This window comes from Adiantum capillus-veneris, chromosome 17 (assembly GCF_014529385.1).
Source record: "Adiantum capillus-veneris isolate H3 chromosome 17, ASM1452938v2, whole genome shotgun sequence".
Taxonomy (NCBI): domain Eukaryota; kingdom Viridiplantae; phylum Streptophyta; class Polypodiopsida; order Polypodiales; family Pteridaceae; genus Adiantum; species Adiantum capillus-veneris.
This window is the reverse complement of record NC_140947.1, coordinates 66,617,429-66,642,470: the sequence shown is the minus strand read 5'-3', so window position 1 is coordinate 66,642,470 and position 25,042 is coordinate 66,617,429. Positions and strand designations below refer to the sequence as shown.

General features: G+C 47.2%; 1 protein-coding gene across 1 annotated transcript in view; it reads left to right on the top strand.

The window, feature by feature from the left end:
• The window catches only part of LOC147437416 (protein phosphatase 2C and cyclic nucleotide-binding/kinase domain-containing protein), a 69,885-nt gene extending 46,221 nt beyond the window's left edge, over window positions 1-23,664 (top strand). Inside the window, exons 9-17 of the mRNA XM_086486947.1 lie at window positions 995-1,260; window positions 1,381-1,468; window positions 1,574-1,640; window positions 1,727-2,004; window positions 21,781-21,846; window positions 21,944-22,065; window positions 22,340-22,496; window positions 22,592-23,313; window positions 23,406-23,664. Of these exons, the coding sequence (XP_086343073.1) occupies window positions 995-1,260; window positions 1,381-1,468; window positions 1,574-1,640; window positions 1,727-2,004; window positions 21,781-21,846; window positions 21,944-22,065; window positions 22,340-22,496; window positions 22,592-22,846 (1,299 nt within the window). The 3' untranslated portion in view covers window positions 22,847-23,313; window positions 23,406-23,664. The remainder of the gene's footprint in view (window positions 1-994; window positions 1,261-1,380; window positions 1,469-1,573; window positions 1,641-1,726; window positions 2,005-21,780; window positions 21,847-21,943; window positions 22,066-22,339; window positions 22,497-22,591; window positions 23,314-23,405) is intronic.
• Window positions 23,665-25,042: the final 1,378 nt, after the last annotated feature.

Sequence of the window (25,042 nt, the reverse complement as noted above, 5' to 3'; positions counted from 1 at the left end):
TAGTAGAAGCTGGTTGTTCAAAATTCGATGATGTCTCCACGTTGGAATTTCTTTTCAAATTAGACGGATTTGGTCTCTTTGGACATTGATACCATCTATGGTCACCACCGCAAATTGTACATAATCCTTCTTTCTTTGGAGTCGAAGATGCATTTGACGAAGAGCCTTGCTGAGTATTGGAATGCCAATCTTGAGAAAAATCACATCCTTTACCACGATCAAGTGGAGGAACATTTGAGGAAGATCTGCTTTGAGACTGTCGATCTTGAGAGTAGAACCTTGAAGTTGAATAAGGTGGTGTGGCTTGCTGTCTGAACTGAGATTGATGTTGATGACTTTGGCTAAAGCTTTCTTTGCGATCGCGTTGTGAAAAGCGAGCGCTATTTGAAGATTTGTTACCAGGGATGAAATTCCGTGTAGGACGCCGGCTATCGCCAAGACGCTCCACATAGACTATTGCAACATCCAAGGTGGTAGGGTTCTATTTGTGCACATCGTCCTTCAGGTTGCCCCCAGGCATTGCCCTACGGTCTACCTCCCCTTGGGCACCTATTTATGGGGCCAAGGGGGTACCCATTTCCATCATTTGGTTATTGTGTATTGGGTCTTTTGCTCATGGTAGTCATGGGGGGCTGATCGCCCCCTCTTCACCATATCTTGCGTTTGTGGTCCTCTCTCTCTCTCTCTCTCTCTCTCTCTCTCTCACGCTTCCGCACACGCGCACTCTCACAGTTATGTGGTACCAATCCTAGTAACGTTTTTTCTTTTTCCACCCCCTTTGGTTTGTCTTTTGCTTTAGCATGCAAATGCCTCCAATTCAACAATTGACCGTATATAGACAGCAATGGTGCACCATGCCTCTCAATTTTTTTGGGGGGACTTCTTTTGAAAGCAAAAGATTAGCTATGTGCGACCTTAAAATTGTTGAAGTTTTATTTTGCACTGATAAAAGGTTTAGCATTGCCCCTCTGACGATTGATTTTATACTGGCCAGGATGAGGAACTCTCTTCATTTTATGTGGTTTATAATGGAGACGTCCAGTTGATATATCATGAGGATGCCACTGCAACGACAGATAGGAAAGATTCATTGAAAATTGTGAAAACAGGAAGTTGTTTTGGAGAGTGGGTGCTGCTTGGTGAACCAGCTCCCTTAATAACAGCCACTGCGCTTAGTGATGTCGAATGTTGGGTGATTACAAAAGACAAGTTTGAAGCTGTTATTGGCAGTCTACAAGGAATAATTCAAGAGGATAAAATGTAATTTCATGGTTGTTTCTGATTTTTCTGCTCCTTTTTTCCACTGTAAACCTAAGACTTGTTTCAGCAAGTATGTCCGTGTTCTTTAGTACTTATGTGTTTTCTGGTTTGTCCAAAAAGGATGCGAGATCGAATAAGCACTTTGAGAAAAAAACATGCCCCCCAAATCAATGTTGAAGAGTTTTCAAACGTGACACTGTCAGACCTGGTAAGATTTTAATACTCTGCAATTCATTGAAAGTAATAGGGTAGTTTGTCATTCCTATGAGAATGTGTTGTCTTCAATGTAAAACGCTCCTGTTTGAACTTACAGGAATGGCAGAGTACAGTCTACTCAACTGACTCCTGTGAAGTTGGTTTCGTCCTTAGGAAAGGAACAAGTATATCCTTGAGTTTATGAAGTCGTGTTAATCTTACTTTTAATAGTTTTAAGGTTTTTACATTCTCCACTTTGTACCTTTTGTAGGTCTTGTTGTCAGCATGAAGAGGTATTGGAAAAGGAAGCTAAAACTTCTGGGTCGAGAGGCGCAAGCGCTTCAAGAAAAGGCATTGATGAGGCAGTTACGGCCCTCTCTGTTTGTACCACAAGTAATCTCAACATGTGCAGATAGTGAGCATGCAGCTATATTGCTAAACACCTGTATAGTTGGGCCATTGTCCTTGGTGCTGCGTGCTCCCCTGGAGGAAAGTTGTGCGCAGTTCTTAGCAGCCTCAGCAGTGCTTGCTCTTGATTTGTTACATCAGGTTTGTGAAGTTTTCCTTTACAGCCTTGTCATAAACATATCTGGCTTTAGTATATAAAGACGGCATTGCAAGTTATGGGGCTAACTCAGAAGTGCTGACATGGCGAGCATTACTGGATACATCTAGAACTGGGCCAACTTACATGAGTTGTGTCAAAATAGTTAAAAACAAGTAGCTTAAATAAATAGGATGTAAACTGGGCGTTCACATGAGATGCATAACTCTAACATTCCCTTTGCATCTCATAGTGGAATGAGTTGATGAAATAGTCAAAACAGGAGCTACCATGGACACCCTAGCACAAGGAAATACTAGATACACCTAAGAGAATGCAATTGTCAACCATTCTTAAAACAATGTATCACCTATGTTTGCACCGGCTGATAATCAAGCCTTTTCCAAATGCAATACTCAATTTTCCCAAGCAGTGAACACATTCCGTCCTATTATCTTCAAAGTGTAAATGCATCCTATTTTTATTATCCTTGAATAGTGAACACATCTTGCTCCTAGCAACTTGATAGTGAGAACCATAAACACATCATGCCCAAGCGATTCGCTCTCTGCTCACAAACTCATCGTGACGGCAATGTCTCATCCTGATAGACGTGCAATAGCCCATGGAATCCAGTAGTACTAGAAACATGCACCATATTGCAAACTCTGGCTTCCTACAAAAGCTTGCTATGATTTTGTCATCAAGATGACGATGTGGCAGTAGCCCACCGTACACATGCAACTGGAGCTTACTTGAGAGACCTGAGCTGGCTGGAACAACCCGAAAATTTGGGCGCAGAACTTGGCGTGATTCGCTGGTCTAACTGCTGACATGACATCTGTATACCCTGATGACATGGCGGCTACTGACGTGGGAACTTTGGTGCATATTACTAATATGGCTGCTTCCGGGTGTGCCAATCATAGTTACCCAGAACGGGAAATCGGGACGGGGAACAGGGACCAGCAATCGGCATGAAATGCCATTCCCTGTTACAAACACTCACATCTGAAACATGGAACAGGAAGTTGGAATGGGAACGGGGAACGGAGACCTGAAAATGGCCATTCCTTGTAAGTATGGTGCCAATTGCAATAACAGATGTTTTATGAGCTTTTGGGGCACAATTGTAAATACAGGCAAGTTCAATTGCTCTTAGGGCCAGGGGCCTATAATTAAGATACCAACAAAGCAAAAAAGAAATCTGGGGAGAAGGAAGGTGATAGTGAATACCATGATGAAGCTCGTGATACAATGACCAAGTGGGGTAGTTTGAGACACAGCATGCCACCGAATGTGGAGAAGGCTTGGGAAAACGAAGTCAACCTCATTGTGGAGCATCTTCTTGCATATTCCAAGGATCCACTATATGCAAACTACATGAAGGTAAAGTCTATGAACATAATGATCAGATTGTGGAAGGAAGTAGGCAACCCTCAACTAAATGAAAAAGCAAAGGTTAGAGCAACCAAAGCATATAGCAACAAGAAGGGTTTCAATTTTGTTGTGAATCAACGACGACAATCGATGCCACCCTAACCGCGCATTTTGGGCAGGAATCCGGCTCTTGCAGGTATGGCGCCCAAGGGTTAGTTTGGTATGCCTCAAAGGGGATTCACTCCCTATGTAGCAGGTGTTTTTGGGCCATATAGAGTAGGGGTCTTTGGTCCATATGGAGCAGGGATGCTTGATTTTATAGATAATAGGAGGGATGTGTAGGCTTGACATGTAGGGATATTCTTATAGATTTCACCAAGTTGGGATCAATGGCATACATGGAGGAGCGATGCCTCCAAAATTCGGCATGTTTTTTATCACTGAAAGCAACACACTTCTATGACCTAATGCTTATGATCAGCTGACTCGGATAAGAGGGTCAAAGTGCTTGGTTTTAGCCTACAATTTGATACCTATAAGTGCCCTGTAGTAGTGTAGAGTAAGAGTGAGTTTAGGTAGACTCAAACTTGCAGTTTATGCAAGATGTACATGAATGCACATGCATAAAAAGAAACTACAAAAATAAGTAGAGCCTTCCAATTTCTACAAAATCAGCCCGTCCTTGCCATATAGTAGTGGTTCATTTTCGTGGTTGTATCCATGATGAGAGGGAGAGCTTGTGGCTTCAAGAGAAGGCTGAATTCTTTAAAATTGTAGGTTTGCTGCTGTAAAAACAAGGAGAGAGAGAGAGAGAGAGAGAGAGAGAGAGAGAGAGAGAGAGAGAGAGAGGGATGAATGAAATGAAATGTTATATTAACGTCTTCAAAAGGCCAAAATGACCTATGAGACCAAAGCGTTACAATGTGTAGAGAGAGAGAGAGAGAGAGAGAGAGAGAGAGAGAGAGAGAGAGAGAGAGAGAGAGAGAGAGAGAGAGAGAGAGAGAGAGAGAGAGAGAGAGAGAGAGAGAGAGAGAGAGAGAGAGAGAGAGAGGGATGAATGAAATGAAATGTTATATTAACGTCTTCAAAAGGCCAAAATGACCTATGAGACCAAAGCGTTACAATGTGTAGAGAGAGAGAGAGAGAGAGAGAGAGAGAGAGAGAGAGAGAGAGAGAGAGAGAGAGAGAGAGAGATGGCTCCTTGACGCAGGAGGGAATGTAGTTGTAGAGGGAAAAGACAGGGGAGGTGTAGAGGCTTCTTGGGCTGATGTTGGACATAATTTTTAAATAGGAAGAGATCATGAAATGAGGGTAGAAGAGCTGTATGTATAGGTGAGGTTGCCTCATGAGCATGTGTGGTATACCGACTTGAGACAAGTGTCCAACCACGTGTAAAGGGTGAAACGTCGCATGTCAAAAAGGACATCACATGTGAAAAGGATGAAGCATCGTATGTCAAAAAGGATATCACATGTGAAAAGGATGAAGGATCACATGTCAAAAAGCACAAGGGCAACACGTCAGAAACAATGAAGCTTGTGTGACAAGTGTCTTGTCTCCTTTTGAACCTTTTGTGACAAGTGTCTTGCCACTCGTCCATCTTCTATAATCTTCCTTCTAGAACCTTCTAGATTCTTTAGTGGATAATTGCTAAAAAAAAAGAAACGACAATATGGTTATCAAACATAGCAGCTATAATACGCATACTGTATTTAGAATACGGGACGTTCCGTATTGAAACGTACAGTACGTCTCATAACGTTTTCTATTCTAGCGTTTTTTTGCTCAAAACGTATTCGTTTCTAATGTCTATTGTTAGTTGATCAAGTGTGTTTAGAGCTTCATGGTGCTTGTTTATTTATGCTATGATTAAACATTGAAGAGTCATTGAGGAGGTGCATGACGTGTTTCATTTGTCCTTATTAAAGTATCATACCTAAAAAAGTTGACGTATTTTATTTTTGATTCTCAAAACTATGTCTAGTACGAGTATTGTACACCGCATATTAAACAATCCGTCCCTTACCGTAGCTGCTATGGTATCAAATGAAAGCTCTTTCCAAGTACTACATGATTCTAGCTTCAGAACATCAATGCAAGTTGCTTATGAAGAGATAAACATGTTCAATGCAATCGGACCACATGTATGCACATTGACATCTTAATGATTGTAACTGTCTTTTCTGGCGGATCTAGTCCTCACTCCAAGGCATCGACCCTTTTTGTGTGTGAATATGACTCCGATATGCAAGGGTTTCAAGTTACAGGTGCCCCTTCCTTGGTCATTTGGGTGGGAGTGTGCATTAGCTGTATTATAATGCACTGCAAGGCAATAGATTTAAGGGCAAATTACCAAAATACCCTTTTAATTTGTGGAAATTCCCAATTCCCTTCAAATTTCAAAAGTTTCCAATATACCCTTGTATCATTTTGGAATGGATTTTCCTCAAATTTTGCTTAGTGTAATCTTTATGACTATGGAGTTCTATCGTATAGTGTTTTAGACAAAATTATTCACCAATAAGCTCACAAATAAGGCATCTCTATCTAAAAATGATGAACGATTTCATCTTATGTGCCCACAATAGAGTTGCAAAAAAATTGTCGTTACCAAGGTTTGAGAGGTAAATGATTATGGGAATTTTGGAGAAATTGCAGGGCATTTTGGAAACTTTTGGTCAAATATGAGGGATATATTGGGAATTTTTGAATTCTGAGGGGTATTTTGGGAATTTCCACAAATTACAGGAATAGTTTGGTAATTTTCCGTAGATTTAATGGAGGTTTTTCCTTCTTGTTAGTTGCCAAGGCATTTCTCACCGTCTCTAGGAAAGTTTTCCCCTTATCTTTTCAGTTTGTATCCAATTTATCGCGCTTTGCCTAGTTCATGCCTTAAACTACCTGGAATTTTGGCCCTTGACTGTCATGTTGTTCTACTTGCCATCTATGATCTGCCCTTTGGAGGGATACATAGTCTTTGGTAATATCAATGAGGTCACTGTCTTTTGAAAAAAAACAATGAACGGCACATTTTCTTTTTTTTTCCGAGAAAAAGATCCTTCTATTAGTTAATGAAAACTGCCCATAGGGCTACATCCACCTCTGCTAGAGAGGGCTACAACAAGCATGATCGGGAGACTCTCCCAATGAAAAAACAGCATATATACAATGGGGCTAAATCAAGAGATGGGAGGAGGGAAGAGCCACACAGGTGGACAGTAGTGCCATCTGAGCACCCCCTGGACCATGGTGTAGAAAGGCCTAGGGCGCCAGAGTCGAAGGAAAGCCTCGCGGCGCTCCCGCATGCGGTCGGAGCTGCCCTGTAGTCCCTCAAGCTGTCCTCTGAGAGTATGGATCAGCTCTAGCCAAAAGTCACGAACAGTCTCTGTTGGTGGCACAGGGCGAGCCTCAAAGATGCGGAAACAACGGGCCCGCCAGATGAACCAGAGAGCTAGGCCGCTGATGAGCTCCCAGCACTCCTCTCTCTCACTGCACCACTCCTGTGGAGTAAGGTCTGTAGCAGGCTGGAGTGTAGGTCGCCCCCCCTGTATCACTATCATCCTGCTGGTGGAAGATAGCTCAAACTGTAGTGCCCGGCCCGTGAGGGTGGACCAAGCCGCTGCCCCCCAAGTGTACTGTTGAGCCGTGGAGAGGGCATGCATCAGTCGAAGAACTCGTAGCCACACCTGCTGGGTCGAGGGACAGTCCCAAAGACAGTGTCGTTGACTCTCCACCAACTGGTCACAGGCTGTACATGTGGCCGAGAGACCACTATGCACAAGCCAACTCCCTACTGCTGTGGCTCTGTGTGCAACCAACCACTGGAACAAAGTGACGCGCCTCGGCTGTCTGGAGTCCCACAGCCTCTGCCAAAAAGTTGCCAAGAACTCAACTGTGAGACCCTCCTCCTGCCAATGCCGTGCTGCAGCAGGGCGGGCCTCTCTCTGCGCTGCAAGTATATGACGTCCAAGCCGAACAGTGTACTGAAAGAAAGGGACTCCTCGGCGGTCTGCAGAAGAGAAGGGGTCCCTCCAAAGCCACTCACCAGGATTCCACTGTACTCGTGCCAGTGGACAGCACTCCCAAGCCCATAGCCTCCAGTGTCCTGTCTCGGGAGCTGCTGGGTCAGGGTCTATGACGCAAGTCCTCCCACAGATGCCCACAACTCGGATTGTCACGAGGACGTGGCAGTTATTAACCATGTCACAGAGATGTGGCAACTGCTAACCTTGGTTGTTGGTTTCTTTCCAATGGGGTTTATTTTATTTGTTTTGAGACTCTCTTTTTGAAGTAGCAAATGGTCGGACATTGTATGGCCAATGTGAACGGTAGATTCACCCGCAGACGGGAAGTGGTCGGCACTGGAATTCGTATGGTAAGAGGATGTCTAGGCTCAGAGCAAGATCATATAGGTCCCCCCGTCGCACTTAGCAAGTTGGTGGATACTAGGAAGTGAACTCAATTAAGGCGTAAAGTCAAGGTGGGACTACCAACAAAAAGTATCCGATAGTTGGGCCACATTGCACTTTTGGATGCTGTCCCAATGAGGATAGATGGTCAGAAGACCAGTGGGAGCCCAACGGAAGCATCTCCTAAAATTTAGGGAACTGCTATTTTGGGCCGTGAAATGTGTTCGCGTCATTACCTCCGGTATGACTAGGGGAACATTTTATAACTCTGCCGTGAAGTCAACTGGGCAACCGGTTGGGATATTTTTAAGCGGCGAACCCGAAACGGGCAAATGCTTGTTAATGCGCCAAGTGTCGAATTTTCATACACTTTCCTCTTGCAGAAGAAGTGGCGCTGAATTTTATGCTGGGAGAGGCCTCATTTCAGCTTTTGTCACAGGTTAAGAGCTATGGAGTGCTTCCTTTCCCTCTCATGTACAGTGTGGTGCTAGGAGTGATGCCCTGCACACTACACACTACTCTCTCTCTCCCCTACGTGCAGTTATGTGATGCCCCACAAGAGGGCTAATCATTTGACTGATGTACAGTTGTGTGGGTTCATGCTTTTGTGCCGAGGCAAGAGCCTCCTTGAGCAAGAACATGGGTAGCTAGCTGCTGCTCCAAAGCAGGCACTGGTGAGGGTCATAACCTCACCATACAGGTGCAAAATCAGCGCTGTGTATGCGCTGTATATTTATTGTTTTTCAGCCATACGGTCGCCAGGATCATTGGGAATCGTGCCCCACTGGGAGAGGACAGTTAGGGGACTGTTTGGGGCTGAAAACAGAGCAAAAACCAGTAAATACAGCGTGCTGAATTTACTGTTTTTGGACAGGAATCAGAGGGTATACGACAGTGCAAGCGAGTTCCAGCAGGGGAATTGGTTTCGCGCAAGTTTTGGGGCTGTTATGCTGCCGAAATTTGGCCAAATCAAATGGTATCTAGGTGGATACACGTGAAGGATTCCCAGGACCTTACCTTGTAATTTACCCTCATAAAGAATAAAGAAATACCGAAAGGGGGCCAATTTTGGGGCCTACAGGTTGTCGGCGTCTGCTCGGAGCATTCTAGCTTCTGAGCCGTGTGTGTGATTAAGTGTTAATTCTCGTTACAGGTCTCCTTTGCAAAGTGCTCTGTGTGTGTGCTTAAAGTAAAGAATTTCGGGTGAAAGCCAACGCCTACCGCCCTACAGGCCGGTTTCATGGTTCCGTTGCCGGGACATCAATCACTTTTTCCTCAAAGAGTGAGCTTGGATTGTTCAGGGTAAAGACACACAGTGCAAGAACGCGGGGATTACACTATGGCCGACAAGGGGAAGGGAATTATGGAAGAGGGTTCCTCTCCAAAGGACAGGCAGGAGATTCCTATGGTTTTTGAGATTGGCGAGAGCTCACGGCCACGTGAGTCTATACCTCTTGTCAACGTGAATGTCCCTCCAGTAGTACAGGGCTTTATGACAGGGCAACTTGAGGATGATGCGTTTAAGACTCAATTAGTTGCCGCGGTGAATGTCTTTTCGCAGCTGGTGCAGAATCCGAGGTTTATGGAATTCTTGCAAGCGCCACCAGTGCAACATCAAAATAGGCAACCTACGCCGTGTACGGAGCTTGTTGAAGCTCAAGCCCAGGTACTTCATGAGGCGCAGGAGGAAAGGGAACACTCACATGTTGTGGAGTCGGGGGCTCCAAAGCAGGTTCCTCCCGTGCTTGAACAGGTGGCTAGAACGCCTATTCCACAGGTTATGCCAGTTCAGCCCGCCACCTTTCAGAGCCAGCATGTTGTCTTGAATGGACAGGGAGCTGGATACCAGGCTATGCACTCAGTTTTTCCACCACCCATGGTACATCCTGGGTATTTCGGGGGTGGATCAGTGTTCCAAAGTATGGCTGGTTATGCGTATGGAAGTCAGCCGTACATGCCAGGAACAGTGTTCGGGGGTATGCAAGGCATTATGCCAAACCCCATGTATGGTACTATCGGCATGCAGCAAGGTTTCCACTGCAACCAGGGCCAGTTTGGGGTGCCATAGGGTCATTTTGGCATGGCTGGTTTTTTCTGGACAGCAGCCAGATATCGCACCTCTGACGCAAAATGTGAATGGCCAAGGCGTGCCGATCATGCCTAGTACAGTGCCCATGTTGCAGACCAGCCCGTATGACAACTTGGGGGCACTAGAGAAGCCGAAGGCTTACAAAGAGGGTGGTGCAGCAGTAAAGTTCAGTACCTTCAGTGGTTTCGAGGACAAGACAAAGGCACTCACTTTCCTCCAGCAGTTTGATACAGCTTATGCGGGAGGGAATTTTACAGAGGCCTCGAAGGTCAGGAAAGCTGCCACTTTCTTAAAGGACAATGCGCTTACATGGTGGACGACATTGTTAATGCAAGGACAGGCACCCGCCACTTGGGTTTACTTCAAGCAAATGTTTGCATCTGCTTGGCTATCAAATGAATTTGAAGCCAATGTCCTGACAGATTGGCACCAGCTTACGACAGCTTCGTGCAAGAGCTTGCTGGAGTACAATAGGAGGTTTTGTAAAGCATTACTCTCAGTGACCTCCTACAGATTTGTGCCATTGACAGAGCAGATAGAGAAGTATTGTTGTGGGCTACCTAAAGGGCTTCGCGATTACTGTACAAAGAACAAAGTGGCTACCCTTACTCAGCTTATGGAAGTTGCGAACACTGGTCTTGCCTTGTTGAAAGGAGAGGAAAGTGGATTTCCGAGCAGTGACAAAGGAGGGCAGCAAAAGAAAAATGCAGCGATGAAGCCCTTTGTGAAAACGGCTCCTGATGCGTCACAGGGGTCAGAACAGGCCACCAAGGACAAGGATTCAGCTGGGACTTCTGGAGCGCAGACAAAGAAACAGAAAAGGAAGCCTTTTGTGCGCAAGTCGCTCGAGGAAAAGAAGGTCCTAATGGCTGAGAACAAATGCTTTATATGCGAGCAGCCTGGTCATATTTCTATCAATTGTCCACAAAGGAAAAGGCCAGCTGACTCAGAGGATAAAGAAGATCAAAAAGGCAAGAAGCCAAAACCCACGGCAGGTTTAGTGCTAGACATGGTGGGTGACAGGCCCAGCACAGATGCCAGTGAGTTATGCAAGGCATGGGGTAAAGTTAGGGATCAAACGGCACTCATCTTTTTTGATCCAGGTGCCAAAGCCAACTTTATCTCACCAGAGTTAGCTATGAAGCTCGGCATCAGAGCTGAAGAGATGGGGTACATCGCAGAGGCAGGGTTGGCATGTCCTAGCCACTCAGAGTGTGTTACTCCCATCATTGGAAAACTGCGTCTGCATATTCAGTCGAATGTGGACACTGAAGAGTTTTACATCATGCCGCTGGAAGGTTGTGACGCCTTGTTGGGGATCCCGTGGATGTTCCGAGTGCATGGAGTCTTGGATGCCTACAACAAAAAGATTACTGTACAGCATAGGGGAAAAACTCACATCTTGGATGTAAAGCTTAAAGGAGAGTCAGTCCCTATTGTATCTGCTTCTGCTATCACTTCTGTAATAAAGAATCATCTTTCTGTGTACCTGATTTTTGCACGTGATGTCTCAAATAATGTTCAGTGAAATTTATCTGTGTTAGATAAAGAAAGGTCAGCATTTTTGCAAAAGTTTAGTGACTGTTTTTCTGATTCATTACCGTCGCAATTGCTGCCAGAGAGACCATCGGATAGATTTGGTGCCAGGGTGTAGCCCACCAAATAGACCTCCCTACAGGGTTAGTGCGGTGCAGCAGAAAGAGATTATGGGCCAGGTTGAGGAGTTATTAGAGAAGGGGCTGATTCAGCCTAGTTCTTCACCCTTTTGCTCCCCAGTGCTCCTAGTGCAGAAGAAGGATGGCTCATGGCGCATGTGTATTGATTACCGTGCGTTGAATAAGAATACCATAAAGAATAGGTTTCCTATTCCTCGCATTGATGATATTCTCGATCGTTTAGAGGGTGCTACAATTTTCAGCAGGATATACCTTAAGAGTGGGTACCATCAGATTCGTATAAGCCCAGAGGATGTGCACAAGACTGCGTTTAGAACGACATTTGGTCTTTATGAGTTTCTAGTGATGCCGTTTGGGCTAACAAATGCTCTTGCCACGTTCAACAAAATGATGGACCGGATTTTCCGCTCGCATCAACAGTTTGTTGGAACATTCTTCGATGACATGATTGTGTATTCGAAGAATGAAGAGGAGCATAGGCGTCACTTGACCATTGTGTTCGAAGAGCTGCGCAGTCACAGGTTACTTGTCAATCCTAAGAAAAGTGAATTCTTCCTTGAAGAGATACACTTTCTGGGCCACATAGTCTCAAAGGATGGTGTTAGAATGGATCCCGCAAAGGTTGAAGCTATCAAGACATGGCCAGACTTGAAGACTGTGCACGATGTCAGGAGCTTCTTGGGATTGTGTTCCTACTATAGAAGGTTTATCAGAAATTTTGCAGAGATAGCATCGCCTCTTCACGCATTGCAAAAGAAAGAGGTCACTTTCAAATGGACCCAAAAAGAGATTTCAGCTTTTAGTCTCTTAAAGGAAAAGTTGACTTCAGATCCAGTTATTGTTTTGCCAGATCTCAGGAAGTCATTTGTGGTCCAGTGTGACGCGTGTGGCAGTAGCATCGGAGCAGTGCTAATGCAAGATGGACGGGTAGTAGCCTATGAAAGCCGAATTTTGCAAGGGCCAGAGAGGACTATGCAAGTCTATGAGAAAGAGCTCTTGGCCGTGATTCATGCGCTTTCTAGCTGGAAGCACTACCTCTTAGATGCTGATATTGTTGTCCAAACAGATCATCAGACCTTGCGATACTTCTTGACACAGTCAAAGTTATCCGAAAAGCATATGCGATGGGCAAACATTCTTTCCATGTTCCACTTCCAGATTATGCATGTGGAAGGCAAGAAGAATGTTGTGGCTGATGCGTTATCAAGAAAGCCACAAATTTCAGCTGTGTCAATTCCTTATAATCATGAGTTAGATGACATGAAGGAACAATATACTGCTGATGAAGATTTTGCAAGGATCTTTGAACAGTTACAAGAGGGGCAACATCACGAGCACTACCTCCTCAGAGATGGTTTTATGATGATGCACGACAGACTTTGTGTCACTAGGCCACTGCGACATAAGGTCATGGAAGAGAGTCACGTCCCACCGTATGCAGGGCATCGTGGCATTGATGCAACAGTTAAAGCGGTAGAGACGTTCTTCTATTGGCCTACCTTGAGGAGAGATGTGGATACTTTGTGCGAGCATGCATAGTTTGCCAAAAGGTCAAGTTTGACAGGCAAAAGGCACCAGGGTTGTTACAACCACTGCCGATTCCGGATAAGCCATGGGAAAGCATTGCTATGGACTTTATCTTTGATCTTCCAAGGACACCAACAGGGAATGATGGTATATGGACCATTATCTGCAGGTTCAGCAAGCAGGCTCATTTTATCTCTGTCAGGAAGAAGATAAAATCTGATCAGATGGCACGCTTATTCATGTACAATGTGTTTAAGTACCATGGTATGCCACAATCGATTATCAGTGATCGTGATCTTCGCATGACGAGTTTGTTCTGGAGAGGATTGTTTGAGAACATGGGTACTATGCTCCAGTTCTCGTCTTCGTTTCATCCACAAACTGATGGACAGTCAGAAGAGGCCAATTCTACTGTCTTAGATCTGCTGAAATGCTATGTGTCAGATAATAAGGGCAAGTGGGAACAGTATTTGCCTATGCTTGAGTATGCGTACAATAATACGGTGCATTCGTCTAGTGGCAAAGCACCTTTTGAAATTGTTGAAGGCGGCAAAAAGGTTCCTCCCATTTTGCACAGAAAGGACAAGATCTTTGAGGCAGATCGATATGTTGAGAACATGGATGAGATGTATAAGAAGATTAAAGTTGCCTTGGAGAAGACTCAGGCAAAACAGAAAAAGGCTGCTGATCGTCACCGTCGTGAATTGCTACTATCACCTGGTGATTGGGTTCTCTTAAGGTTCGAAAAGGCAAGGTTAAAGAAGATGAAGGGCAAGGAACGGCTGTTTCCTAAGCTCAGCATGCGTTACTATGGGCCTTTTCAAGTGCTTGACAAGATTAGCGATGTGGCTTACAGGCTGAAATTGCCTGATGCGTGGAAGATTCATAATGCGTTTCACGTGAGTCTTCTAAGACCCTTCGTGGGTGATGTGCCAGAAGATATGCCAGATGAGGATCAGCCAGAAGTTGAGGAACTTGATGAGATTCTGGTACCTGAGCAAGTTTTGGCACATAAGGACAGAAAAGTTAAAGGACAAGTTGCAAGACGCTATTTGGTGAAGTTCAAGAACTATCCGCCTATGGATGCAAAGTGGATGGAAGAGCATGAACTGTCAGAGTCACCAAATGTATTGCATCTTTACCTTGAAGCCTTTGGGTTACAGCCTACTTATGCCCCAACCCAACGTGTGCAAAGGAGGGGTAATGATAGAGCTAGTACATCAAATGTACATATGAATTCAGTGCCATAGATAGAAATGGCAAAAGTATGAAGGCCTCATTAAGTCATTTGTATCTATGTATGTTACGACCTTTCTTGCGGATACATGCGATGATAAAAGAGTGTTGATAGCACAAGATCATCAGTGGCGTGTATTTATGGAATGCAATCGAGGACGCTTGCGATTTCAAGAGGGGGGTATGTCACGAGGACGTGGCAGTTATTAACCATGTCACAAAGATGTGGCAACTGCTAACCTTGGTTGTTGGTTTCTTTCCAATGGGGTTTATTTTATTTGTTTTGAGACTCTATTTTTGAAGTAGCAAACGGTCGGACATTGTATGGCCAATGTGAACGGTAGATTCACCCGCAGACGGGAAGTGGTCGGCACTGGAATTCGTATGGTAAGAGGATGTCTAGGCTCAGAGCAAGATCATATAGGTCCCCCCGTCGCACTTAGCAAGTTGGTGGATACTAGGAAGTGAACTCAATTAAGGCGTAAAGTCAAGGTGGGACTACCAACAAAAAGTATCCGACAGTTGGGCCACATTGCACTTTTGGATGCTGTCCCAATGAGGATAGATGGTCAGAAGACCAGTGGGAGCCCAACGGAAGCATCTCCTAAAATTTAGGGAACTGCTATTTTGTGCTGTGAAATGTGTTCGCGTCATTATCTCCGGTATGACTAGGGGAACATTTTATAACTCTGCCGTGAAGTCAACTGGGCAACCGGTCATGATATTTTTAAGCGGCGAACCTGAAACGGGCAAATGCTTGTAAATGCGCCAAGTGTTGAATTTTCATGCACTTTCCTCTTGCAGAAGAAGTGGCGCTGAATTTTATGCTGGGAGAGGCCTCATTTCAGCTTTTGTCACAGGTTAAGAGCTATGGAGTGCTTCCTTTCCCTCTCTTGTACAGTGTGGTGCTAGGAGTGATGCCCTGCACACTAGACACTGCTCTCTCTCTCCCCTACGTGCAGTTATGTGATGCCCCACAAGAGGGCTAATCATTTGACTGATGTACAGTTGTGTGGGTTCATGCTTTTGTGCTGAGGCAAGAGCCTCCTTGAGCAGGAACAGGGGTAGCTAGCTGCTGCTCCAAAGCAGGCACTGGTGAGGGTCATAACCTCACCATACACGTGAAAAATCAGCGTTGTGTATGCGCTGTATATTTACTGTTTTTCAGCCATACGGACGCCAGGATCATTGGGAATCGTGCCCCACTGGCAGAGGACTGTTTGGGGCTGAAAACAGGGCAAAAACCAGTAAATACAGCGTGCTGAATTTACTGTTTTTGGACAGGAATCAGAGGGTATACGACAGTGCAAGCGAGTTCCAGCAGGGGAATTGGTTTCGCGCAAGTTTTGGGGTTGTTATGTTGCCGAAATTTGGCCAAATCAAATGGTATCTAGGTGGATACACGTGAAGGATTCCCAGGACCTTACCTTGTAATTTACCCTCATAAAGAATAAAGAAATACCGAAAGGGGCGCCAATTTTGGGGCCTACAGGTTGTCGGCGTCTGCTCGGAGCATTCTAGCTTCTGAGCCGTGTGTGTGATTAAGTGTTAATTCTCGTTACAGGTCTCCTTTGCAAAGTGCTCTGTGTATGTGCTTAAAGTAAAGAATTTCGGGTGAAAGCCAACGCCTACCGCCCTACGGGCTGGTTTCACGGATCCTCTGGAAACATCACTCTGCTACCTGCGGGGCCTCTACTGTAACTCGCTATAATCGTCCCCCACCCTGAAGCTCGGAGAACATGGCTGGGACAGTCTCTGAACAAGCCCTGACTGAGATGAGAACCTCCAGTCGTGTGAAGGCTCCCATCCATCGGGGTGCTACTGGCTCGAGAGGCGTGAGCCACTCAGCTGGAACTGACTCTGAGATGTCCTGACACATGCTCTGAACCCCTCTCATGCCCTGTAGCTGGACACCCTGCACCTCCTCTGACAAACCTGTGAACTCTAGCCAGTCACCTAGAGAGCGCGCTGGACCTGCTGCCATGGGACCCCAAGAAACATGAGGCCTACTCCCAACCAAGTGGCCTCTCTGAGTGCTAACCATGGGGTTCCAGACGAGGGGCTGTCGTTTGCGCTCCTCCGTGCATGTCGGCTGTCTCTGCTCTAGGCCACGCCGTAAGAGCTCCCAAGTGCGAAGCAAACTCATAGCGAATCGGTCCTCCAGTCTCCTGCTCAAACCTACTCGGCGCAACTCTGTAAAGATCCATCTGGTCGAAGGTTGCCAAGGGCCTCCTGACTGAGGCACCCTGGCACGAAGCCTCTGCAGCAAGAACTCTTTCCAGGACTCCTCGCCTGGAAGAAGTCTTCTGACGACGAACTTCCCAAGAAGGGCTCTGCTCTGCTGTGCTGGATCAATGATCCCAAGCCCTCCCTGAGAACAAGGGAGTGTGATGACCGACCAAGCCACCTTGGCTCGGGCAACCTGAGTGTCGCGACCTGACCAAAGGAAGTTCCTGATCAGCCTCTCTACGTGGCTGATACAAGAACTCGAGAAGATCCAGCAAGAAGTGATGTACCACATAGTTGCCAAGAACACCTGGTTGGCAACTACTACTCTACCAGCCAGCGAAAGTCGTGCTGAGCTCCAGTGTAACAGCTTTTTCCTGATGGACAGGAGAAGAGGAGCAATCTGCTGCTCGGGGGACAAATCCAAACCAACCTGACAACCCAAGTATCGAACTGCAGTCCCTGGAGGAATCCACCTGAAACCCTCTCCTGGCATCCACTCTGGCACAAGAGCACTGCCAACCGAGAAAGCCGCTGTCTTTCTCCAGTTGATCAATGCGCCCGATGCACAGCAGAAGGTCTCTAGAGCCTGCCCACACCTGTGTAAATTGGCCTCCTTGCCCTCTAAGTACAAGGCTGAGTCGTCGGCAAACTCAGCGTCTAGAAGCTCATCTCCCCGTATAGGGAGTGCTAAGCCCCTCAAACCAACTTGCTGTGACACCAAAAATTTGCTCATCGCCTCCGCATAGAACAGAAAGAGAAAGGGGGCAAGAGGACAACCCTGTCTGACCGATCGTGTGAGCATGAAGCGCTCACCTCTACCTCTTGCCAAAAGCACCTGACTGTGAGCCTGTCTGTACAAAGCTGACACCCCTCTGATCCAAGCATCTGAAAAGCCCATCCTGCGAAGCGTGCCCTCTAGAAAGTCCCAGTCAACTCTGTCGTATGCCTTCTCAAAATCGAGAAGAAGAATCACAAGGTCCTCCCCACGGAGACGTGCCAGGGCAGAAGCCTCCCAGAAAGTGAAGATGTTGTCAAGGATACTGCGCTCCTTGACAAAACCTGTCTGAGTCCCATGTATAAGGCTCTCCAAAAGTGGTTGAATCCTCAAACTCAGAGCCTTGGCAAGAATTTTGTAGGCTGAGTTGAGGATGGTGATGGGACGCCACTGTCGAATCTCATCCAAGGAGCCACCCTCCTTTGGAATGAGGTAAATCAGGCCCTCACTCATGCTATCCGGCATCACTCCTGTGTGCAGAATGTACTAAAAGGCACTACAAAGATCTGGGCCAAGCAAGTCCCAGTACTCCAAGAAGAAGCTGGGAGTTAGTCCATCCTCACCTGGACAGCTACCACGAGGAAGGGCCCTAAGAGCTGTGTGCAGCTCCTCAAGCTGAAGAGGTATCTCCAGCCTCTGGCGCATCTCCTTAGTCACAAGACAAGGCATCTGCGCCCAAACCTGCTCCCTGCATGCATCCTGTCTCTCTGACTGGGGCTCAGCCAACAGTAGCTCACGGTAAAAGTCAGTAGCAACTGCACGCATATCCTCAGGCTCACAAGCAACTGACCCATCGGGTCTCCTCAGCTGATTGACCTTGGCATGCGAGTGCCGAGGTCCTACTGTCTCAAAAAAAGCACCTGTCACTCTGTCACCTACCTGAGTCCACTGAGATGCCTGTCGGTGAAAGGCAAACTCATGGCGCCTCTCCTCTGTGCAAGCAAGCTCCTGTCGAGCCTGCTGTAACTGCTCCTCCAACCATGGACTGTCTGGATGCTGCTCCTGCATCCTCTGTAGTGAAGCAATGCCTCGTCTGAGACGCTGCTCCACCTCTCTCGCTGCAGCCCGTCGAGCCAAAGACTCCTGGAGAAAAAAGTGGCTAAGCTGAGCTAGGCCTAAGGCCACTCTGTCTGCCGGTAGAGCCTGGCTGTCCATGTCCTCTGTCCAAAGAGCCTCTACCCTCTCTCTGAGTGCTGTGTCCAACAAGACCCGCTCTGGGATGCGAAGCATCGTGCTCCCACTCCTCTGCCTGTCTGCCACTGTGAGGATCACTGGTGCATGGTCCGAGAAGGATGTCCCTGCGAGGATGCCCACTGATCCCCCCAAGTCACTGAAGTGGTCACTAGTGTAGAAGCGATCTATCCGCGATAGATTCACTCCTCCCACTCTGCGGTCTGATCTAGAGAAGGCAAGACTCTCTGGAGGCCTCACAAAGCCAGAATGCTGCCATGTATCCGAGACCCTCAAAGTCATACACAACCTCTCCCAAGCTGCTAACTCGACTCCATGGACAGTAGCATGGCTGCCTCCGATCCTGTCAGAGGGGTCCTCCAACATGTTGAAGTCCCCTCCTACACACCAATGGTCAACCTGTGGCAAAGACTCAACAATCTGTGACCAAAACTCTGCACGAGCACTCGCCACATTGGGCGCATAGATGTTCAGGAAGCCCACAAGGCCACCCTGAACCTGCACAGTAATCCACTGAGCCCTGCCTGGCACAATAATCCCTCTGCCCACAATGGCCTGCTGCAATGAGTCCACAATAGTCATACATACCCCACCCTGGATGCCTCCAGGTCCAAAAACAGCCGACCAAAAGGTATCATAACGTCCACGCAAAATCTGACCACATCGCCGAATGCGGCTCTCAGACAAATGGTGCTCCTGAAGCATAAGGAGATCAATCTCTCCTCCCACAAGGCAACGCTGAAGCTCCTGACGCAATCGGCCCCGGTTGTCGCTGAAACCTGGGCCCACCTAATCCGTGCACGTTCCACGAGACGATCCTCATGGGGAGCGAGAGAGAACAGATGCTGCCGCAGCAGCAAGACGGGCTATCTTCGAGGCAGGCTTGGATGGGGAGTAATCCACATCCGAGCGTCCTCTAGATAGGCGAGCCTGTAGTGAGTGCCTGGCCCAAGCCCAAGCAGAGCGAGCCGTGCTTAAAGCAACCTCCTCTGTCCAGGAGTCCTCATGTATGTATACATAGCAAGGCAAACACTGTGTATCAGCAAAAAAGTACACCACAATGTGCCTACATTCTGCTGAGTTTGGGGTGTCACCGCAAACTTGGCCAGTGGCCACAAAGTCTGCAGCAAATCTGTAACTCCAAGTTCTCTCATGTGGTGAGAGAACTCGAGAACCTGTGTATGCAACCATCCCACCACTGAGTCGAGGGACCACTCTGTCTCGGTCCTACCACAGAGGGGAAAGGAGAAACCAATTGCTGAGTCCAAGGCCTCTGTCCCCCTAGCGGCGAGGAACAGAGCGTGGACCCTGAAGCAGGCTGCCTCGTGGTCTGCTGCGGAATCGCCGAGAAAGCGAGTGAATCCATAATCGAAGAAGTCCCAGCGGCGTCGGAGGTCAATGCTCGTCAGACCACGAGGGATAGCTGCAAGGGAAGATGTCTGAATCTGCAAAGGGGGCCGCAAGAAGGGCTGGCCCTCTCTCGCTAGGCGACTCGTGGCAAAAGCGCTGCCAAGAGATCTCCTAGCCGTCGGCGAGGGACCAGTCTCCTTAGTCGACTGTGGTACTGAAGCAGGAGGAGGGGGAGAAGGAGTTGGGGGGGGGGGGGGGGGGGGGGGGGGGGGCGGAGGAGAAGAGAAGCGGGGCGGGGCGACAGAGACAGGGGGGCGAGGTGAGGAGTGGGCGGGAGCAAAGGGCGGGGAAGGGGATGAGGAGGAAGAGGGGAAATTTGAAGGTGGGGGGCTGGCGAGGGTGAAGTGGAAGAGGAGGCTGGCGTAGGGGGCTCCTCCTGCTCAAGAGGACCAAAGCGGTTCCCCGTGGGAACCCACTGTTGCTGAGTAGGCACCTCAGGGCCACTCTGAGTGCTAGGCTGTCGCTGTGGCCCCTGGCGTCGACGGCCACGGGCCTGCTGCCACCCCTCCTCCGCTGGAGCCCCAGGCTCTGAGGGTGGCTCAGAATTTGTGCGTTGTGTCGCTGGCTGAGGCTACGGCCCAGCCTTGGCAGGCTGGGGCTGAGGCTGAGGTGCAGGTCGAGGCCTCCTCCGTGGACAGGCCTTCGCTAGGTGGCCCATCTGTCTGCAAATGAAGCACTGGTTCGGGAGACCCGAGTACTCCACACTCTGCCTAAACCAACCCCCACTCACCCGAGGCAGAAGGATGACCTTCGGGAGCGTGTGGGTATCTCTGACCAAAACTCGAACTGAAGGGATGCCGGCCGCCTTGGCAGCTACTGATGCTGCCGTACGAGGTGTCTCCAGAACAGTCCCGATGGCGGAGCCAATCCTGGAGAGCAGTGGAAGGTACTCCCTCCGTAAACCCGGAAAGCAGACTGAGATGGGGATGTCTGCCTCCTCTACTAGCACATCCGAAGTTGGGTTGGTCAAAACCGTGTCGCCACTGTCGAAAGTGGGCGCGTGATGCTCGGATAGCGAGTGGACTCATAGCTATGACCTTGGAGGCCATCTCGGAAGTCGCGAACTCGATCTGGTAGTACCCCCGTCCGAGGATCTGGACATCCAAAATCTTGCCCACCTCTGCGAGAAGGCGGGCCTGGAGAAGGTCTCGCAGCTCTCCTCTGCTAGGACGGGTGCCAAGAACCTTGCAGATGACAGAAGTCGCCTGCAAGCGCTCTACCTCTGCGGCAATGATTGCTTGCTCTGTCGGCGAAAGAGCAAGTCGAATGGTGGGCTCAGCGGGGTCGGGCGAGGGGGCTTCAGGCGAGTCCCTCTGTGGCGGAGCTGGAGCCTCCATCTGTGTCTACTGCTGAGTCGAAGAAGCGGACGGAGAAGAACAATCTGCAGCCGAGAACGCCGAACACTTGTCCGAAGAAAAGGTGTTGCAGAGCCAGGTGCAGAAAACCCTTCGGAGATAATGCGGATAAAAAAGGGGGGGGATGGAGGGAAGGAAAAGGAGGCGAGCACGGGTATAGAAGGCTGCGGGGGGGGGGGGGGGGGAGGGGCGGGAGAAAACAGCCAATGAGTGGGGGGGGCAGCGGGAGGGCTAGGGGGGGAGGGCGGCGGGCAGCAGGGGGCAGGAGGTGGCGGGCTGGGCAGGGTGGGGGAAACAGCGCGAAGGCGGGAGGAGGGAGGGGGTGCAGCGCGAGGGCGAGGGGGGGGGGCAGCGCGGGGGTGGCTGAGGGCAGAGCGAGGGTTAGAAGGAGAAGGGGGGTGAGGGGGAGCGATGGCGCAAGGGGGGGGGGGGGGGGGGGAGCGTGCAGCAGCAGCGAGCCAAAAAAAAGCACATTTTCATTAGTCTTTCGTTTGCAACTTGCAGGATGGTGTGGTATATCGAGGTATATCTCCTGATATTTTAATGCTTGACGACAAGGGCCAACTCCAAGTAGGTAGCAGTGATAGTTATTTTATAAGTTTCATTGCTTGTGTGTTCAATAAGGAGCTTTACAATGGTTTAATAATTATCTCTGCGGGTTCTGCAGCTGGTTGATTTTCGCTTTGCAAAAAAGCTTACTAATGAAAGAACTTTCACAATATGCGGAATGGCGGACTTCTTGGCCCCAGAAGTTATAAAGGGGCAAGGTCATGGATTTGCTGCTGATTGGTAATGCTCTCAACACCTTGAAAGACATAGATGTTTTGTAGAGACACAAAAGCATGCAAAGAATGGTCTTTCTTTGATTGAGGTTTTTGAATTGGTATTAGCTTTGGCTAATTATGTACGTTGTATTTCATGGAGTAATCAGCTTTGGCTAATAATGTACGTCGTATTTCATGGAGTAATCCAATTTTTTGGTCATGTTTCGAAGTAAATTTAATCCTACTTTGTGAACTTTGACAACTAGCGACTAAAAGGGGTCACTGGTTGGTGTGTGAAGGTGGGCACTGGGTGTGCTTATCTACTTCATGTTGCAAAATGAACTACCTTTTGGTTCTTGGCGAGATAGCGAACTTGATATCTTTGCCAAAGTTGCTGGAGGGCAGTTATTGCTTCCAGATGGTTTGAGTCCAGAAGTGAGCGACCTCCTTAACAAGGTGACAATTTTCTGTTTACTTGTTTAAAGCAGCTTCTTCCAAGATAGGTAAGCAGTCTTACTAAATCAACCTTTTTCATTTGACCTTTGCATCAGCTTCTAGTAGTTGAGGAGAAAGACAGGCTGGGCTCAGATGAAAGGGGAGTTGATTTGATAAAGCAACATCCTTGGTTTGATGGACTGGATTGGGAAGACATGCTAGAGTGCCAAGTGAGCGTGCCAAAAGAGATTCTGATGCGTCTTGAGGTGGCTTTGGAATCTCACCACCTTGACGAAACTCATCAGTTCACTGATGCCAGTATAACAAACTTGGAAGACCTAAACACACCATTGTGGCTGGAGGAATGGTAGTGAATGATGTATGGTGGCAGACACCTAAACATGTATATAGGCTATGTCTACCCTGTGGTCGAACAACATGACGCCAGTCACAATCCTTATACTGGGCAGCTTCGTCTGTGGGATGCTTTTTGTTGCATGGATTAGCTGGCTGATATTTACGAGAATTAGGCAGCAAGATTTTACACTCCATACAGTGAAGCACACATGCCGCTTAACATTTTGAGCTAATTTTGATGCACGTAGCGCAACACTACCACATGGGCAGTGCAGATTTGGCTTCTAATTTGTTAGGGCCGGCACTTGAAATGCTCACATGGAAACCGTTGACCCTGTCTGATCATGATGCCTTGTACCATTTGCTTCCTGTACAAATACCTTCATCTTTGTCACGCGCATAAATCCATGGTTGCAGTCACAGGGAGCTATTAGGGAGAGTGATGACGGGAGATTTTCAAATACAGCTCCACCATCTCCTGGTATTAACTTTTGCTATTCTGCCGTGGTTATGCTGATTTTGCTGACAAATATATTTAGCCACCTTTTTTTTTTGGTTTGTTTGTATTTGCAGTATTTGTAACTTGAAGTAGGCGATTTCCTGGCGGCATACCTGTAACAAGAATTGACATCCGAGGCATTACTTCTGTAATGGCCAGTTGAAAAATTAGGTTGGTTTGGGTGGCTTGTAAAATTATACTTGGTAGAGAGAAGACTTTGGCAGCTGTGTATGTATCTTCATTGGTAAATTTTTTTAAATTGATATCATGAACGGTAAATGATACCTTCTAAACTCCAGTGCCATCTCAATATTTCAAAATGTCCTTCGCATATTCGTTATCTCGAGTGATTCAATTTAGTTGTTGATATGTCTATTTACTGCATGTGTGGGTGCTAAACATCTACAGTTGTAGCAAAACATCCGAGAAGAAGATTGATAGCTAGGAAGTGGCGGAGACAATCAAGAGGCTGGACACGGTGCTATGCAAAACTATTGGCCATAGGTGCACACTCCAATTATTAATTAAAATGGAAAAAAAAAACCCACCAAGAAACAAATTGATAACAAGGCCTAACACTCTCAACAGGAGTTAAGATCTGGAGGCAAGTGATAATCGAAAGAGCTTCTCCAAGAATCACTTTATTGTCCTGGGTTGCTGTGGGCGCAGTTTAGCAAGAGACCTATTATTTTTGATGGAAGCCTTGCTTTTGATTATCCATTAAACTGGGCTTGCAAGGTCGTTTAGGGTTTACTAAGTGAGGCACAGATTCTCAGACACACATGCCCTTTTGTGGTGGTTATGAATAAAGTGATGCAAGGAGTCCACTAGTTATTCTGATAAAAACTGCTTGGGACAATTTATTGATGTCTTAAAATTTACGTCGATCTTGCATTGCGTTCTCTTTGTTTAAAATGTTCCATGTAAAATCTGTAGGATGCCATTTACTGAAACAATGGAGAGAGAGTGCGCTATGTGAAATGTTACAATAGCTTTAAAAGCCCATTAAGATCTGGTGCTGTAGTTGCTCTCTTTGTCTTCATTGAATTTGTTTTACATTTATGTCTTAAAAGAAGATTGTTGCTCAACAGGGTAGAGTCGTAATTCTGTCCCCGTACTGTTTTGGGCTCCATCTCTCAGTAGCTTCTGGACTCTTGAATTCTTATTGGTTGCCACACTTTGTAGAGTTGGAGAATGAGAATCCAATGCAAAATTGCATTGATGTTGGATAAGTCTGCCGGCTAATGTGCAAGAGAGTATTTGGTGTGTGCTCCCCCCATATAGAAGTGTTCATTGTCTACAAGTAATTCCTTGTTCATTGTTTACAGGTAATTCTTTGCTAGAATGGTCGGGTCTCTCCGATCAATAAGAGGCTTCATCTTTATTACAAATTAGTTTTCTGTTTACATCTTGATTCATGATTGAAGATTCTTTGATGTGTAAATGGTCGATAAGTAAATGCTTTAAATCTATAAAACCTCACAACTTAGATGTATAGAGCATCGACCAGAATCATTCCGCTGACATACCACTTCTTATGAAATGTGTGTTTGGTGTATTGGAGACGCTCGCCGGGAGAAATGGTACTCTAGCTTAGTCCACAGGAATTTGTCAAACAGTCAAAAGGCGCACTCGCTTCCAATTAAATCATCCGTAGGAGTTTGTCAAACAGTCGTGTCTCTCCTCTTTAACTCGGCAATCATATTCACAT